At 43.9% G+C, this 15,629-nt stretch overlaps 1 protein-coding gene across 1 annotated transcript; it reads left to right on the forward strand.

Annotated features, from left to right (window-relative positions):
• The first annotated feature begins 12,644 nt into the window (after positions 1-12,644).
• On the forward strand, positions 12,645-13,205 carry LOC143303543 (uncharacterized). The gene has a single exon (XM_076623938.1). The coding sequence runs from the start codon at positions 12,645-12,647 to the stop codon at positions 13,203-13,205; it is 561 nt and encodes a 186-aa protein (XP_076480053.1).
• Positions 13,206-15,629: the final 2,424 nt, after the last annotated feature.

Genomic DNA, 15,629 nt, shown 5'->3' on the forward strand with positions numbered 1-15,629 from the left:
TCATGTAATGCAGATCCTTACGGGACACGGCATCTTTAACTGTCATAGGATCGGCAAAGAGGCGCATACCAGTTGTTCGGATTGTGGAGCTGTGCTGGACGACGCTGAACATGTGCTTTTCTGGTGCCCCAGATGGACAGTGGAAAGAACTGAGTTGCTAGGCGGAGAATTTAAACTGGAGAACTGGCCGTTAGAGAAGATGGCTGCGGATGAACGACTGTGAAACAAATTTTATGCTTTTTGTACAAAAGTAATGAAATGCTGGCTAAGTAAAGAGAGGGAGGTGGAGAAGAAGAAGCAATTAGACTGGAGAAGAGCAGATAAATGGAGATTGGGTACGTGTGTACAGGCCAACCCGAAGTAATGTCGAATGATTGTTCCGAGTTGGTACCTCGAGTACGGTAGTACAGGGAGAATGAGGGGAGTGGGTATGGCAATGACACTTGGCTCAATCCCACATAACCCGGTGACGCGGGTCACTTGGTATGCGTAAGAGCATTTCCCCCTCCTCGCGCGGAAAAAAAAGGTTGGGGTTAGGTTACGATGAGGGTATGACACGTTTGATTCCGCCGGCACCATTTTATCGGGTTTCGGATAGTCAGGTATAGAATAGGATTATTGATATGCGATTAGAACGGTGAATTGTTGATCACGAACTTAATGAGCAATGAATAAGCGATGGTAGTTATACGTGATCGAGTAATTGAGTATTATATTAATTAATTAATTAATTCACACACATAATATATACACACACATATTTCACATATTTCACGTATTTTCTCTGTAAAGAGAGTATTAATTTTTTGCGAAATATCATACATAATTATGAATTTATATTTGAGGCATGGTAAACTGTAGCGCGGTGGCGCGGCATTTTACGTTAGCGTTAAAGTTGCGGCGTTGATATCGTTAAGACACGCACGTGGGTAGATAATCGGCGCCATATTGTGTGGCTGGTAATGTAAGGGGTCATGCGCTAGCCTTGCGTGGTGCGCATGGGATGTGGTTCGCGGCGGCGCGGAGTGACGTCGCCATCTTATGTGTAGTATGATGAACGAATGCATGGTCGGCACGGCGTAATTCTTATTATGAATAAATAAAGTCGGGTCGACCGGAGTTCGTATTTCAGTTATTTTTGTATTTTGTATTTATGCTCATGTGCTCAAGCCGAACTCCGCCTTTTTTCGCGGACTTTTAAGTTAAATTGTGCTACATACCTGCAAAACAGTGAGTTGCGTAAGCGATATGAGGGATGCATTGAGCTTTGATATTATTTATTATATTTATTTATTATTTATTAGTTATTTATTTATTTATTATGAAGATAGATATTTATATTATTATCGGGTTATTATTATTTTACAGTATTAATTTAAATTTATTTATAACTTATTAAGTTATTCAAAGTTATTAGTTATTTATTGATGGATGTATATTACTTATTGCGTATTTATTTATTTAACTGTATTTATGGTTGATATATATGTAGTGATGGTGCTTCGCAAGTATGCGGAGGAGTGTCAACCACTGTCGAGCGATTGTTAATGACTGAAATCGATTTAAATTGCCTTTGTTGACGACCTGGCGAGTCTTTGAGCTTATGATTGTTCTTTTTATTTGGATGGTTATTTGGCTGGAACTTATGACGACCGGCTGTGTTTTTCTGGACTATGAGACTTTTATTTTTTATTATTATGGACAAAGTTCACAAGGAGAAGAAAATTACCGCGCAAGGGGTTTCGGAGTCCCCCAGGCTCCGTCGGTGGTTCGAGCGGCGTACCAGCGTCGACTCGTCGGTCATCAAGTGACTGTGAAAACGACGAGAGGAGGGTGGGTCCCGTGGCCCCCTCTCGATCGGTAGATACGACCGGGGATCATAGCTGCGACGAGAGCGACGTTGAAGTCGGAAGAGGCAGCGCGAAGAAGAGAACAACGGTTACGGAAGGTGCGACGGGAACTTCTTGCTCCCCAAGGAAGAATGCCAAGCTCCTCGAGTTCGGCGACAATATCCGTGAAGTGGTGGAGAGGAAGGATGTTGGCACCCTCAATGTAGGTAGGTGGCTTCCTGCTCCCTGTGGTGAGAGGAGTTAAAAGGAGGGAGAGTAGCTCCCTTGTAACGTGGCCCAGCCTTGTCGCGAAGTCGACAAGTGTCTCCGAAGGAGGATGGCAGTCAGGCGATCTAGAGGCGCTCCATCGTCCCAACGGACCACGACTAGAAGGAGCGACAGCGCTAGGGGCAATGCCCCCCCCCTCCCCCAACGCCAAATTCAATAGTCAGGAATTATTAGGACTGGCTCAAGCAGGAGGACGCGGGAAGGAGGTGCAACAGAAGTTAATTCATAAGAGATTCCTGAAGCATTCTTGTCATACGCGTAGGATGGTCATCGTGGAGTTTTAGTCGGTAGGAGTCTGACACTACTCTGCTGTTACGCGATTATTATAACAGCGGAGTGTCCATGAGGATTTCTCCATGTACAATAAAAAAAGGTAAAAAAGGACGGAAGGGAAAGAGAAAGGAGGAGAGAACTGAGGAGGTAGAAGTCTCCACGCAAACCTCCCCTCTAATGGAGGAGATAGAAAGAAGGAAAGGGCACGGTAGAAGAATGGTGTTCTCTGAGCTCGATTTCTCCGCTGGAGGCTAAGCAAACGAAGGTAACGAAGAGAGTTAGGAGAAGCGATATCTCGTACGCGGAGGTATGTAGTCCAAAGAGGAGGGGCGTTATAGACCCCAGGAATGTGGAAGCCTGCAAGTCCGGGGGTGATTGGACTGTATAAACAAGCAGGAAAGAGAAAAGGAGAGGCAAGGAGAGGAAGGGTAATGATAATGAGGACCGCAGACCGCCGCCGCCTACTGAGGATCGAGGGGCGACGATGCCGAGATCCCGTAAAAAGCCTGAGGCCATTCTTATTAAAGTAGAAGAGGGTAAAGAATTGCTACAGGTCTACAAGGAGATAATGGTGGCGAAAGACGTCTTGAAGGAGAGCTGCGGTATAAGAAGAACGAGAATTTTAATAGAGATGAGGGCCGGCAGCGAGGTGAATGTTGCTGTAAACAAATTAAACGAGCTTATAGGTGATAAGGTGCGTGCAACGTCCTTGCAGAGCAAGGTGTCGATAGAGATTAGGGAAGTGGATCCTCTTGTGAGTAGGGAGGAACTGGTCGAGTCTCTAGTCAAAGGATTTAAAATCAAGGACGGTGGGGAAGTGGATGTGGAGACGATGAGACGTCGTCTTGCCTAAGGTGTATATTAACAATGGTGGTGATTAGGACTGGTCTAACTATACCCACGGATAGTGTTGCCTAATGTGACTAAGTGTTTTAGGTGCCACATGTTTGGGCATACTGCTAATAAGTGTAAAGTGATAAGTCCTGGAAAGGAGGTCTGTAGGAAGTGTGGAGAAAGAGACCACACAATAGCAGTGTGTCCAAATTTTTCTTGCTGTGCTATCTGCAGCAAAGAAACTGGCGTCAGAAATGACCACGTGACGGGGCCCTTAGCGTGCCCAAGTTACAGCACGATTTTAAGACAAGGTAGACAAGCGAGAAGATGAAAATCCTGCAGATAAATTTGAATAGATGTAGGATGGCGCAGGATTTAATGTGCCAAAGCGCGATTGAGTTAAGACCGGATGTGGTGATAGTATTCGAACCTAACTGGCAGCTACTTTACTGGTACAATGATACTAAGGGTGATGATCGGCATCGAGGGTGAAGGGGGTATCGATCTGGGTCACGCAATTCAACGGTAGAGCAGCGGATGAAACTCTACAATATAGGAAGGATGGAATAGTGGGTATAGGTGTAGGTGATATCCTCTGTTGTAGCGGTTATTGCAATCCTAACATTAACAAGCAAGAGTACATGATGTTTATTAATATGCTTGCATTGGAAATTAAGGACGGTGTAAGTAGAAATAAGAACGTGTTAGTGGCTGGCGACTTCAACGCTAAGTGTACTTGCTGGGGAGGAGTAATTACCGATGAGCGAGAAAATTAATGCATTCTCAGCATCGGGCCACTTGTACATATTACACTCTTTTAAAACAAGGACCGTAAGAGATCGAACGAAATGTTTTAAATACTTGGCGAAGGGTCTAGCACCTGATATATTTTTATCGAAATTTGACGAGATCACTAACGCAGAGAATTTTAGTACGATTGCCGATGCGGACAAGGCGGAGTTTTTACAGAAGTGTATGGTGGGAACATGCGAAAATACGCTAAAGAAGGTGAGTTGTATGGCGAATAGGAGGTTGGTGGAATTATTGGTGGAACGAGACGCTCGCAGAATTGAGAGCACAGGCTCATAAAGTTTTAAGAAGAATTACTAAAGCGAGGAAGAAGGAGGCCAACGGGATTGATGTTCTTATCAGCGCCTGTAAGGAGATAAGGAATCAATTGATGAAAGAAATAGCTGGTAGCAAAAAGGGAGCTTGGGCCGGATTCTGCGAGATCTTAGAAAGGGACCCATAGGGAAAACCGTATCTCACAATCATGAGTAGATGCAACAAGAAAGGGCTTCCGAATGACATGCCGATTAACAAGGTCAAAGAGATTTTAAATTGTTTATTTATTATTAGACACAGACCGGTACAAAGGGAGGTCGAAGAATGTGACAAGGAGGATATCACCTACAATACGACGCTCGACGAGGAAGATGTGGGGTATATCACTGGTAACATCAATGAAAAGAAGGCTGTGGGAATAGATGGGGTCCCAGGAGATATAGTTAAGTTGTTGGTAAACAACAGAAGAGAACTCACCACTAAGGTGATTAACAATATCACAGACTCTGGAAGGATCCCGAGATGCTGGAAAACAGCGAGGGTGATATTGCTCAGGAAACCGGGTAAGGACCCTTAGCTCCCCAACGTATACCGCCCAATAAGCATACTCCCAGCCCTGAGTAGGATATGGGAGAAATACCTAAAGGAGATTATGACAAGATGTATGGGAGTGGACCCGTTTCATGGGAGAGCATACGGGTTCAGGAAAAGGAGGAGTACGGTGGATGCGATTACTCAGGTGATCAAATTCGCAGACACCTGTAAGAAAAAAAGGGTGATCTGTTTGATGATTGCGGTGGACATAAAGAATGCTTTTAACACCCTTAGCTAGGACAGCGTTATCAAGGAATTGACCAGGAGGAAGCTGCCATGGAAGATTATTAGATTGGTCAAAAACTACCTGACGGACGGAAGGATAATCGCCAACAATTACTTTGGTACGGTGGAGTACGAGGTTGCGGCAGGTATATCACAGATATCGGTACTTGGGCCATTCCTGTAGAATATAGTGCACGATCAGCTATTGGAAAGGTTGGACAATAGGGTGCTTTCCAAGACAAGTGCGTTTGCAGATGACTTAGCGATCACTTGTGCCGTGAAGAAAAATGAATGTACGAGCGGGAAAGTGAACGAGATTCTGAAAACTGTGTGCGATTGGTGCGCGAATGTGGGTTTGTCGCTGGCTAGAGATAAGACAGAGATAATACTCATTACCGGTATGCGGGTGCCCAGAGTTATTGGTCCAGATTAGGGTGGTTCGGCTACTAATACGGTGGAAGCTATTAAATATCTAGATGTCACGATTGACACGTACAGGAAATTTGACAAACCCATTGTCACTGTGTGCAATAAAGCAGACATCAGGATAGGAGCACTCAGAGGAATTCTGCCAAATATCAATGGCCCGCCTGGCTTGGCACGCAGGCTCTATACAGTGTTTGGAAATCCATAGTGACATATGGTGCGCCAGTGTGGGCTGATGCAATAAGATATGAGAAAAATAGGAGGATTATAAAAAAGGCTCAACGAACTGCCCTCTACATCACAACTACAGCTCACAGCACTGTATCTCATGCGGCGCTTTGTGTACTGACCGGAAATTTGTCGATCTATATTAAAGTTGAGATGCTAAAAAAATCTTATGAGAGAACTAAGATTTATATGAGCATGGCTGTTGAAGGTGAGATGATCGATAGATATATCATACTGACAGAAGAACTTGCCGTCATCAGTAAGAAAGCCCTACAGGAGTGGCAAGCGGAATGGAGCAAATACAGCAAGGACAACTTCACTAGGAAGTTGATAGGAAATGCGGCCATATTTGCTAAGAAAAGGTGAGACATCGATCACTTTACGATGCAAATGTTAACGGGGCACGGAATGTTCAACAGCTGTAGAAAGAGGATCGGTAAGGAGGTCGACACTAGGTGCTGGGATTGTGACGATCCGAACGACGATGCAGAACACGTTCTGTTCGCATGTCCAAAATGGACGAATAAAAGGATAGAACTGGAGAATTTCCTAGGTGCCAGAATAAGTGTGGACAACTTGGTGGACACCAGGTTACCAAGGACAAAGCACAAAGCGTTCTACAAATCGATAATAAATTACAGAAGAGAAATGAAAAAGGCTATGGGGTCAGCGAACAGGAGGAGCGGTACCAGCACGCAACGTTAAATATTCGGAGACGCGGTTAAGGACAACCCTGATGAATGCTGATCGTCTATGCCGGGATTGTCCGTGCCTAATCAAATAAAGGAACGAGGAGGGGTTTTTAGTGGGTACGGCGATATCACCTGCCGAGTCCTACATAACCCAGAGGCGCGGGTCTCTCTGGGTATGCGTAATAGCATTTTCTCTTCTTCACGCAAAAAAAGGGTTGGGGTTTCGGGCTGCGGATATAGAGTTTCGGAGTTGATATTGTTAAGACACGCTCGTGGGTAGGTGATCGGCGCCATATTGTGTGGCTGGTAACGGTAGGGCGCATGCGCTAATCTGGCGTGGTGCGCATGGCATGTGGTTCGCGGCGGCGCGGGGTGGCGTCGGATAATATGATGAATGAATGCATGGTCGGCTCGGCGTAATTCTTATTATGAATAAATAAAGTCGGGTCGACCAGAGTTCGTATTTTAGGTATTATTTTGTATTTTAATACATATACTCGAGCCGAACTCCTTTTCTCGAACTCCTTCTCGCGGACTCTTAAGTTAAATTGTGCTACGTAACTGGGGAAGAGTAAAATATGAGTTGCGTATGCAATATGGGGCATGTATGGAGCTTTAATATTATGTATTATATTTATTTAGTTATCATTTATTGGTTATTTATTTATTTATTTATTATGTAGATAGATATTTATATTATTATAGGGTTACTATTATTATACGTCTGATATTATATGTCTGATAATGGTTTAAATTACCTTTGTTGACGACCTGGCGAGGTTTTGGGCTTATGATTGTTCTTTTTATTTGGATGGTTATTTGGCTGGAACTTATGACGACCGGCTATGTTTTTTGGACTACAAGACTTATGTTTTTATGATGGATAAGGTTAAAAAAGGGAATAAAATTACGGCTCAGGGGGTTTCGGAGCCCCCAGGCCCCGTCAGTGTTTCGAGTGGCTTTCCAGGCTCGACCCGAACTGGAAGAACGGCGGGGGGGAGGTGGCTCCCGAGGCACCCCCTCGTACGGGAAAAGCGACTTGGGAAATTAAGTTGAATCCAACGGGACGGAGAAGTAATTCGGACGAGGACGAAGGGGCGACTGGACTAAGAAAGGATGGGAAGAGGGAGAAGCCTAAGGCTACCTCAGATATTAAATTAAGCGATGTTACCATCACTGTGATACTGAAACCGGAGGGAAAGGAGGAGGAAGAAGAGTTTAGTCCATTTAAGCCGAGTAAGAGGCTCCAGAGTAGCCCGATTATAAGTGAAAAAATGAAGGTGGAAGTCGGTGACGAATCGGAAGAAGGGGAAGTATTGTTCGGTGTTGGAGACAGCGAACACAGTACGCCGATTGTAGGAAAAAACGATAAAGGGTGGAGATATCTGGCGAGGAGAGCGGTAGAAATAAGTACGCGCGCTAGATATGGGAAACCGCTACCTGCGGGCAGCGAGACGGCGGAGAGCGCGAGGAAGAATATCGACGTTCCGAATAGCGTGGCGGAGGGAGAAGAAATCACGATCACGATGAGTGAGATGAAGGGCTTCACGCAAGCTTTGTCAGGGGCAGTGCAGATGCTGAACGCTCTGGTAAAAAAGCTCAATCTCGACAAAGAGAGGAACGAGGGAATCAGAAAGATTGGAAACGTGATCAAGGGTATTGTGATGCCGTTGGACCAATGTATCGGTCAAAGGAGAAGAAGCGAGGAAGACGAGGATTGGCCATGAAAAAATGGAAGGGAGGTAGGGAAGCGAGGTGTAGTATGGGATGAGAGGAGGGCAGATACGGGCGAAAGGGTAGCGGCCGACTATCCCAAAAGAAAGATGGTGTCCCCTGGTAATGGGAGGAAGGTCGCAGCAACAGATAGGAGGCCCAGGAAGGGGGATCCGACTTATGCGTAGATGTGCGATCGGTCGGTTGCCAATGAAGAGTCAGACAGAGAAAGGAGCGAAGACTCGGAGAGCTGGAGCACGGTCGGCAGGGAAAGGAGAGAGCCTGAGGAGGGAAAGGAGAGAGCCTCAGAGGTCGACATCCTCCGATGTACGTGCTAACGAAACGGGGAGAGAGTAGGCGGTAAAGGGGTATTAAACGTGCGGAAGAGGAAAAAGGCGATTAAAGTGAAGAATGGTCGGGATTGGATGGAAATGTATAAAAAAGTAATGGCGGCCAGAAATACGATCGAGGGGCCACGGTTATGAGGAAGACCAGGGCTGGTCATATACTCATCGAGTTCGATAGGAGTATCGTAGTGCGCGAGATGGCCGAGAAGCTCCAGGCCGCCTTAGGCGATGCGACGGAGATATCTGCGCTGACTAATAGGGCTACGGTCCAGATAAAGAATATCGATCCCCTTACCACCACGGAGGAGCTGATGGAGGACCTTAGAAGAGAGTGAGGGATAATGAGTGGAGGAAGCGTTGAAGGCTGCTACCGGACTTCCAACGGTGCTACAAATGCCATATGCTAGGGCATGCGGCTGCAAGGTGCACGGTGTCGTGTCCGCGTAGGGAGCTGTGTAGGAAATGTTGCAGCAGCGAACACGTAATTAAAGAGTGCACAAAGGAGCCTAAGTGTGCAATGTGCTGTAGGCACGAAGAAGCAAACGCAAGGTACGTTACGATCTCGTTGGCCTGTCCGATGGTTAGGGTGGGGTACAAGCGCAGGAAAAGATAAAGGTTCTGCAGATAAACCTGAATAGATGCAGGCTTGCACAAGACTTGTTGCAGTACGCGTGTGAGGGTGGATTCATCTCCGAACCGTATAGACAGTTGCCGTATTGATACAGCGATGCGGTTGGGAATGCGTCGCTATGGGTCACGCTGTTCAATGGGCGGCACGCTGCAAGCGGGACTTTTATCAGCAAGGAGGGAGTGATCGGCATCAGGGTCGAGGACACTATGTGTATCAGTGGATATTGTTCTCCATGTGAGCAGGCAGGAGATCGACCGCTACGTAGCGGAATTGGAAGCTGTTATAATGGACGGTAGGAGAAGAGCTCCGGCGGTGTTAGTGGCCGGCGACTTTAACGCGAAATCCACAGCCTGGACTAGCAGGAGAACAGAGCCGAGGGGGACGTATCTGCTTGGTACTCTGACAAGAAACGAGCTGATGCCGATTAGGATGGTGGGAACGTATTCCTTCGCCAGGAATGGAAGCAAGAGCTTCCCGGATATTTTGAGTGTTAGTAGACGAATGAGGCAGAGTTGGAAAAAAAAGGTCCGTTATGAATTGGTGCTCTTCCTCGGATCACCCATATTTATTCTACGAGTTTTTGGAAAACAGAAAGAAGCCGGCGCGGGGCAGTTTTAAATAGTCGACGAAAAACATTGACGCGGGAAAATTCCTGACGAGGTTCAACGAGAATCTCAATTTTATGGCGAAACGACTGCGCAACACACGTCGTCCAATTCCAGAAATGTCTAGCACGTACGTGTACCGACGAATTGAAGAAGATTTTCCCGCCGCGCGGCAGGAAAAGTATCAACCACAGGTGGATCGAGGAGTTGTCCGGGTTGAGAAGGGCAACTCCGAGATCAAGAAGAAGGGCGCAGCGTGCAGTGGCTGCTGGGAGAGACAATGGTGGCCATATGGTGGCAAGGAGGATATTAAGAAGGACGATCGAGCGCAGGATCCTTGGGAGAGGCCGTATCAAGTCATAAGAGCAAAATGGATCGGAACGTGCCACCGGAGGGTCTCTACAAGGACAGGGTTGCGAGGATTCATGAAGATCTTTTCGTCATCAATAGAGCGGAACAGTCTGAAGGATGAGGATTGGATTCATACTTATAAGGAGCTCATGGTGGCGAAGGAGGCATTGGGTGTGAGCACGGACGTCAGACGAACAAGGAGCAGAAACATCCTCGTGGAATTGAAAGCGGTGGTGATAGGAGGGGATGTTGCCCTCACGATTAAAGAAATTATTGGGGACAGGGTCTGTGTTTCCTCCCTCCAGAGTAGAGTATCTGTGTAGGTCAAGGATATCGAGGCGCTAGAAAGTAGGGAGGACCTGAAGCAGGACACAGCTAGTGGGCTGAGAGTAAACGATACCAGCGTGGTTGAGGTTACGTCCCTAAAGGCGGCAGCCTGCCTGTTCGTTCAGTCCTGGCAAGGAGCGTTGCCGGAAATACGACGAGATGAGGCACTCAATTACGAAATATGGTAACGACCCGAAATGCACGCTGTATAGCAGGGGCCCGAGGTACGGACTAACCACTTTATGGGGAGACAGTTAGACAGAGACGGTTAGAAGGAGAGAACCCTGAAAGTAGTGCAGATAAATTTGAAAGGGGGCAGGCTTGCCCAGGACCTAATGCAGCAGCTTGCCTAGGAGCGACGCGTCGATGTGGTTATTATATTGGAACCGAATCCAGAACTCCCCTTTTGGTACAATGATACGAAGGGGGATGTGTCTATTTGGGCAGCCAGATTCAGTGACCTCCATCCCAGCGAAGATATGTTGATCGAGGAGAAGGGGTATGTCGGGATCAAGATAGGTGAAGTGTATTGCGTGAGTGGTTACTATTCGCCAAACGTTGGAATAAACAGCTTTGACCAATACGTTGAGAGGTTCGACATATCCTTCGGGACAGCTGCAAGGAGATGCCAAGAAGTGATCGTTGCGGGTGACTTCAATGCGAAATCCAAGGCACGGGGTGGCGCTATGACGGACACAAGGGCAGATGCTCTCGGAGGTTCTGAACAGCAACCACCTTGCTCCTACTGGGATCCGGCTCCACATTTCAGAGAGGCTCCTTGAGAGGCATAAGCGTTCTGGGGTCCTTAAAAACTGTAGTGTATCGGATCACAGATACGTTTTGCAAGAGTTCAGAGGAAGGGCTAGATCTAAAAACAATGGACTTTTTAAATATTCGACGAAGGAAATTGTACTTAAGATGTTTCTAAGAAGTTTTGACGATACAAAAGATAGATCGTTGGAAGCACAGTTGGGGGAGATGACAAAACAAGAGGATTACCTGCAGCGGATTATCGAAGAACCTTGTGAGGCTTCACTCAAGAAAGTATTCCCCCTAAGGAGAGTAGAAACCCGAATTATTGATGGAACGATGAGATTGCGCGACTCCGGGAAGAGAACTCGAGGAGAAGAGAAGATTAACTCAGAGATCGAGGCATAGAAAGCTGGGAGCCGATTATAGGAAGAGCACGAATGAGCTCAGGTTAGCTATCTATTCGAGTAAGAGGCTTGCCTGGAAGGAATTCACAGCTACCCTCGACCACGATCCGTGGGGCTTGCCTTATAAAAGAGTCATAGCCAGGCTTAGAAGGAGCAAGCAGAATGTGAACCTGGGGAGAGAGCAGGCTGAGAACATTATCGGTAAACTCTTCTTAATCGATGATATGGGCGTCGCGAATGAGAACATAACAGAGGATGATGGAGGTGGTACCCCCGGAGCGGGTGATGTGCATCGATGTTAAAAACGCGTTCAATTTCATGCGGTGGGAGATAATCCTGAAAGAGGTGAAGCGTAGGAGTGCCCCTCCTCCCAATTTGACTCGTAAACTACCTCAAGGACCGTTTCGTAATTCTCGACAACCCGAGTGATCTTATCGTGAAACAAATTTTTGCTGGTGTTCTACAGGGCTCTGTGGTAGGCCCGCTTCTGTGGAACCTAGTTTACGATGGCCTGTTGACCAGATTTGACAATCGAGTGAATTTGAGAGCTTTTGCGTTTGTGGACGACCTTGCTATCTCGGTGGGTCTGAAGAAGAAGGAAAGTGTGGAGGTCAACTTGAATCTCCACATGAAGACGATCCTAAAATGGTGTGAAAATTCGGATCTCCAGAAAACAAAGAAGTTCGAAAGAATTTTAACATAACTTTGACAGGAGAGATGCTTATCACACGCGAAAGAGTTGAATACTTAGGCTTGGTGTCGGACTCCGAAAAGAAATTCAGTGACCACATAGACGCAGTTTGTACTAGAGCGGACGCGATTGTAGGCGCCATTAGAGGGCTCCTGCCGAATGTGAACGGCTCCTCTGACGCCTGTAGGAAGTTGTACTAGCGGGTATGGAAGTCAGTCGTGCTGTATGCCTCCCCGGTCTGGGTGGATGCGCTTAGCAAGGTCAAGACAGTAGGAGATCTCTGCAGGACACAGAGTAGGGCCTTGATAAGTACCTCTACGGCCTACAGAACGGTTTCGCATGCGGCGTTGTGCGTGTTGACGGGGACCATGCCCATTCATATAAGGGCGTGGTGGCGAGGGAGAATTTACGAGGTTAGTAAGAAACTAGCTCAGCCAGACCTCGGCGAACCAGAAGTTCTCCTAAATCAGCTCCATCTTTACGGAGAGGAGGCGGTGGACGAGTGGAGAAGTGAGTGGACCAGGTACAACGCGAACAATTGGACAAATAGGTTGATTGAGGATGCAGCCACGTTCCGGAAGAGGAAGAGAAATATCGATCACTATACCATGCAGCTGTTGGCTGGACATGGTATCTTCAACACGTATAGGGTTAGGATTAACAAGGAAACCGTTGACAAATGTTGGGATTGCAATGCGTGTGCAGATGATGCTGAGCACGCCTTACTGAGGTGTCCAAGATGGGCAGTCCAACGTACCACTCTGGAGAATGTCGTTGTCGACATGTTTACAGTGAATAATATAATCGCATTGGTGTCGGTCGACGACCATACCTGGGGTCTGTTCCGGAGCTTCTGCGGGACAGTGATGAAGGCCAGACAGGCACAAGAAAGGGCCAAAGGCGGAGCTACTAGAAGATGGGGAAGATGATGTTTGACTATCTCCGAGGAAATGGAGGCATTAGATAGATAAGGAGTAGACGCGTTGAATGGGGTTTCGCCGAAATAATGTTTATTTAACAGTCGCAACGTAACCCTACGCTCGAAGAAGGATTGGAAGAGGAGGGTTTTTAGTAGGTATGGCACTGTCATCAGCCGAGTCCCACATAACCCAGCGACGCGGGTTGTCGGTGGTGCGTAATGCATTTTCCCCTCCACGCGAAAGAAAGGTTCCCAAATTATGAATGATTAAACAATGAATTAACAATATAAGAGAAATTTTTAGACTTATTAGATGTATTAGCAACAGTAAGAGTGAATTGTAAGATTAGTAATTAGGTTACATATTATGAAGCTATTTACTTATTACTATTTACTATTTATTTATTATTTACTATTTAGTTATTCACTATATTGGATGAATAATTGTATACACTAACAATCATTCCGAACGTACAGTCTAAACGGACATTGACACTTCCTTAACGCACAAAACGTAACGATAAATAAACTCCGGGCAAAATAATGTCGCCGTATTTGCAACCATCGATCAAAGACGAATTCGAATTTTCCGACTCTCGCCAGACCAGTATAAATAAGAGGAAGCAGTCGCGAGCGAGTCATTTATTATTCGAGTTTCACGAGTTATTAACGGTAATTAACGGAGTTATACGAGTTATCGAGTCATCTGCGAGCAATCATACACTGTCTTTGCGAATACTTTTATACGAGCGTCTCTCGAGAATATTTATATTTATATTTATATTTATATTTATATTTATATTTATATTTATATTTATATTTATATTTATATTTATATTTATATTTATATTTATATTTATATTTATATTTATATTTATATTTATATTTATATTTATATTTATATTTATATTTATATTTATATTTATATTTATATTTATATTTATATTTATATTTATATTTATATTTATATTTATATTTATATTTATATTTATATTTATATTTATATTTATATTTATATTTATATTTATATTTATATTTATATTTATATTTATATTTATATTTATATTTATATTTATATTTATATTTATATTTATATTTATATTTATATTTATATTTATATTTATATTTATATTTATATTTATATTTATATTTATATTTATATTTATATTTATATTTATATTTATATTTATATTTATATTTATATTTATATTTATATTTATATTTATATTTATATTTATATTTATATTTATATTTATATTTATATTTATTAATTTATTCCAAATATATTTGACGGATTGCGACAGCAATCTCTCGTTCTCGTTATTTTATATTACAATCCTCTACTCCATCCACCACATTAGATATATCGAAATTGACGGTATTCGCTATCAAAACCAAAGTTTTCTTCAAAATAACTGTACCCTTATTAACGGGCTTGACATGGGATATAGTGCGAGTATAGCTCATACCAACCAAAAGAGGCCAAGCATTTCTGGCGCCAGTATTTGAACATCCAATATTTTTTACACAACAATATACATACATGAACGTTGATAATGAATACCTCGATCATAATTCTAATCTAAAAATAGGAATTACAATGTGCAAACAAACTCAAGCGACACATGACAAGAAATCTATCCACGTCAGTTTGTGAAAAATAATAAACTTTAATAAAAGAATAAACATTTGTAATTTGCCGTTTATAAAATCGAAGATATAACTTTTATTCCATTAACAGCTGAAAACCAATATATAGCTATGCCAAAAGAAAAAATACATGTACTTTGTGATAATACTCAGAAACAAATTAAAATAGGGAGACCTTCTATAATTCAGTCACCAGATGAGCAATGTAATATGCATAATATTCAACAATAATATAAAGAAGATAGGACAATGCAGAATCAATAAAGCATTTGAATATAAGCTCAAGACGATTCCCTTTGAAAATGATACAAGACTAGATCATTTGTTAGACAAAATCGAAAGAACACCTAGAATTCCTAGTAACATACCAGAATATCAGAATAACTTAGACCAAATATTCGACAAAATCAATCAACTAACGAATACAGACTCTTAAATCATGGGGACTCTCATTTTTACAAATAGTCGGTTATGTTGCAGGTATCTATTGAAATATTTACCTATAAAACTATGTATTCATTTATTATTGTTGAAGTGGTCTTTTTAGTTTTCTCAAGCACTGAAGCCATCGACAACGCGTAGACAAAAGACTGCGACGAAGACAGACCATAAACAGTAGACAGGCGACGTTGACTTCGGGGTTTTTCAGTTATTGGGTAACACAGCTAGCGTGCGGATCTGGACCAGCTCAAATTATGTTCTTACTTATAATTACACTTCTATTCAAATATATTTTCTGCCTTACAATTTATCCACGAGTTTTCTCTGTTTACACATCGAATAA

This window comes from Bombus vancouverensis, chromosome 13 (assembly GCF_051014615.1).
Source record: "Bombus vancouverensis nearcticus chromosome 13, iyBomVanc1_principal, whole genome shotgun sequence".
Lineage (NCBI taxonomy): Eukaryota > Metazoa > Arthropoda > Insecta > Hymenoptera > Apidae > Bombus > Bombus vancouverensis.